The sequence below is a fragment of the Solanum tuberosum genome, unplaced genomic scaffold (genome assembly GCF_000226075.1).
Source record: "Solanum tuberosum cultivar DM 1-3 516 R44 unplaced genomic scaffold, SolTub_3.0 scf00747, whole genome shotgun sequence".
Lineage (NCBI taxonomy): Eukaryota > Viridiplantae > Streptophyta > Magnoliopsida > Solanales > Solanaceae > Solanum > Solanum tuberosum.
Genome location: NW_006239677.1, coordinates 853 through 3453, shown reverse-complemented (window position 1 = coordinate 3453; position 2601 = coordinate 853). Strand labels below are relative to the sequence as shown.

Genomic DNA, 2601 nt, shown 5'->3' with positions numbered 1-2601 from the left:
CATTTTGCGAGAATACAACAAAACATATAATGAAGTTGTTACATAGAATCAGCTGCCAAAAGGCCTCTGGTTGCCGCAATCAAGATTGTCACCCGGACTAACTCCAAGAATTTCGCAATACCTCCTGTAAAACCCAATTCGATCTTGTACCATGTTGTCATTACCACGACCACATTCTAAGCCACCATTGATGATGTTTGCGATGACACCAAATCCAGGAAGACGATTGGCTGCTCGGTCACCGGCGGATGGGTTCCATCTTCCAATGATGACATCGTGGCAAGAAGGTTTTGGTGATTGAGTGGTCATCCAGAATAAGAGAGATGTCTTGAATGAGATGACTGGGTCTGTGGCTACTAAATCTGGATTGTTTAAAAGGTCCGCTCCGATGGCTCTTGTACATGGCCCAGCACTGTGTTTATTAATGTCAAAATACACGTAATTAGACACTACAAGTTCATCAAATTTAATCGTAGCATAAATAAATTTATCTAGCTCCATGACAATATAATGAAAATAATTGTTACTCCCTCTATCCCAATTTATATGACACATTTCAGATTTCGAGATTCAAACAAATTTATCTTTGATAGTAAATTCTTCATATATCTTCTAAATATTTTGAATTATCAATTATTGAGACTTAGAGTACTTTTTATGTAATTTACAAATATATAAATTTCATTTTTAAAAAATTGAAGATTCCATGAGCAAATTCTTGGTCAAACTTAAATTGTTTGACCCTCAAAAAGCAAAATGTGTCACATAAATTGAAACAGAGAGAATAATATATAGGAGCTTACTGTGTAATTGGGAATGGGCCTCGTTTCCTTCCAGGTGGACATGAAGGCCATTGACCCCTTGCTGAATAGTAGTCACCCGGGTTACCTTGTTCTGTAAGGAAACAGTAACCCCATGAGAATGGTCCATCAGATCCTCCTATATATATAAAAACGGGTACATAATCAATTATTATTACTAAAATTTTGACTCACAATGAAATTATAATTGTTCGATCTAAATATTAACATACCAGTAGTGTTTTGGGAGGTTTGGGCAAAGAAAGCAGCAATTTCCCTTTTACGGGTATTGGAATCACCAGTTGTACCAAAGCCAGGAAAAGACCTAGCAGCAGTGATAAAGGCATTGTAAGTGTAGACATTATTCTTTCCTTGACAAGAATTTTCGTTGCGAAGCTTAAGCATCTGATCAAACATGGAATTTGAGATGACGCTTCCAAGGTCCCCACCAGTAACAGGACCAGGACCAGGGCCGCCACCAGGACACTGGCTTTGACAATTGCCAGAACCACAATGGTCATTAGTGTTACCACACCAGCCGAATTTGCTGCAACAGAGTCCCGAGGCACAAAGTGCGCCTCCGGCCTGTGAACCACAATTCTGCGCCGAGGCAGCAGTCAGCAAAAGGAGAGAAAATAGTAAAGAAAAAGTAGTGAATTTAGAAGGCCTCATTATGAATGTAGTAGTAAAATGTGATGGGAAACAAAGTGGTAAAATGAAACGTATTTATAGGCAAGGAGGAAGATGACTGAATTCTCTATTTGTGGTTATGAGGCATCACTGAGTTTGTTGTGTTATAAAATATATTTCACTTTTTTATGATTTATACCCATAAGTTTTAAAAATTATTAAAACTAACCATAAATTTGTATTATAAGTCAATTGGATCTTCGTTGCAACAAATAACAAGTAGCGTCCATGACACTAGAGCAATGTGGTAGTTTGGAGTGAGTGCAACAAGCATCATTCCATACATCGTGAAGTAGACAAAACACATGACTTTGTTACCATGACCCGATTGTTCATCATTTTCATCAATAACCATATCATCATTGTCATATTCACTGAATATTTCATCACTACTTTGATGTTCACGTAAAAAAATATGTAATACAACGTAAACATTACTATGGAGGATGTTTTTATAAAAGATAAAAGTTTGGTGTAAAATTTCAATTTTCAAAAGATCCCAATTAATGAGATTTGGCCCAAATACTAGAAAAAACTAGTATTTGAGAATTTGGGATATTTGCCAAATAATGACAAATTGTATGAATAAACACTATTTGCCAAAAAATTTCCCAAATATTATTTGGGAAATCTATGGCCAAACGGGCCCTAAAAGAGCCAGGGCGGCTTTGGACGTTATTCCAGACTTTTCTCTACATAATTTAGACTGGAGACTATCATTAGCAAAAAATACATATAATACAGAAAAGATAGCGGAATTTGAGTATGATGAATTGATGATCATAAAAACTGGATTTTGATTTTTTAAATATTAAACTTGCCTATTCAATAAAAACTGTACTACAAATTGTAATTTTCATAGTTAGAGTAAATTTAATTTGTAGTGGAAAACTATGTAACTCGTTGAATAGCAATATAAAAGGGGAAAAAAAGAACGTGAACAAAATTCTTGTGATTAAAAATAAATCTGTAAGCATATTAGAACGAAAGCATTTTAATATGCATTTTCTTGGTTGTCATAATTCCAAATACTACCAAAATTTGTGGCGAAATGAATAAAATTTGTGTTGGACGTAAAATTTACAGATCACGCGTTTTACTGATTTAGTAT

At 35.0% G+C, this 2601-nt stretch overlaps 1 protein-coding gene across 1 annotated transcript; it reads right to left on the bottom strand.

Moving 5' to 3' along the window:
- Positions 1 to 1477, bottom strand: LOC102588791 (endochitinase-like). Its single transcript, XM_006367312.2, has 3 exons — positions 1034 to 1477; positions 804 to 939; positions 1 to 412 (listed from the first exon to the last, which is right to left on the bottom strand). The coding sequence occupies exons 1-3, from the start codon at positions 1470 to 1472 to the stop codon at positions 49 to 51; spliced, it is 939 nt and encodes a 312-aa protein (XP_006367374.1). The 5' UTR covers positions 1473 to 1477; the 3' UTR covers positions 1 to 48.
- Between the last annotated feature and the right edge of the window lie 1124 nt (positions 1478 to 2601).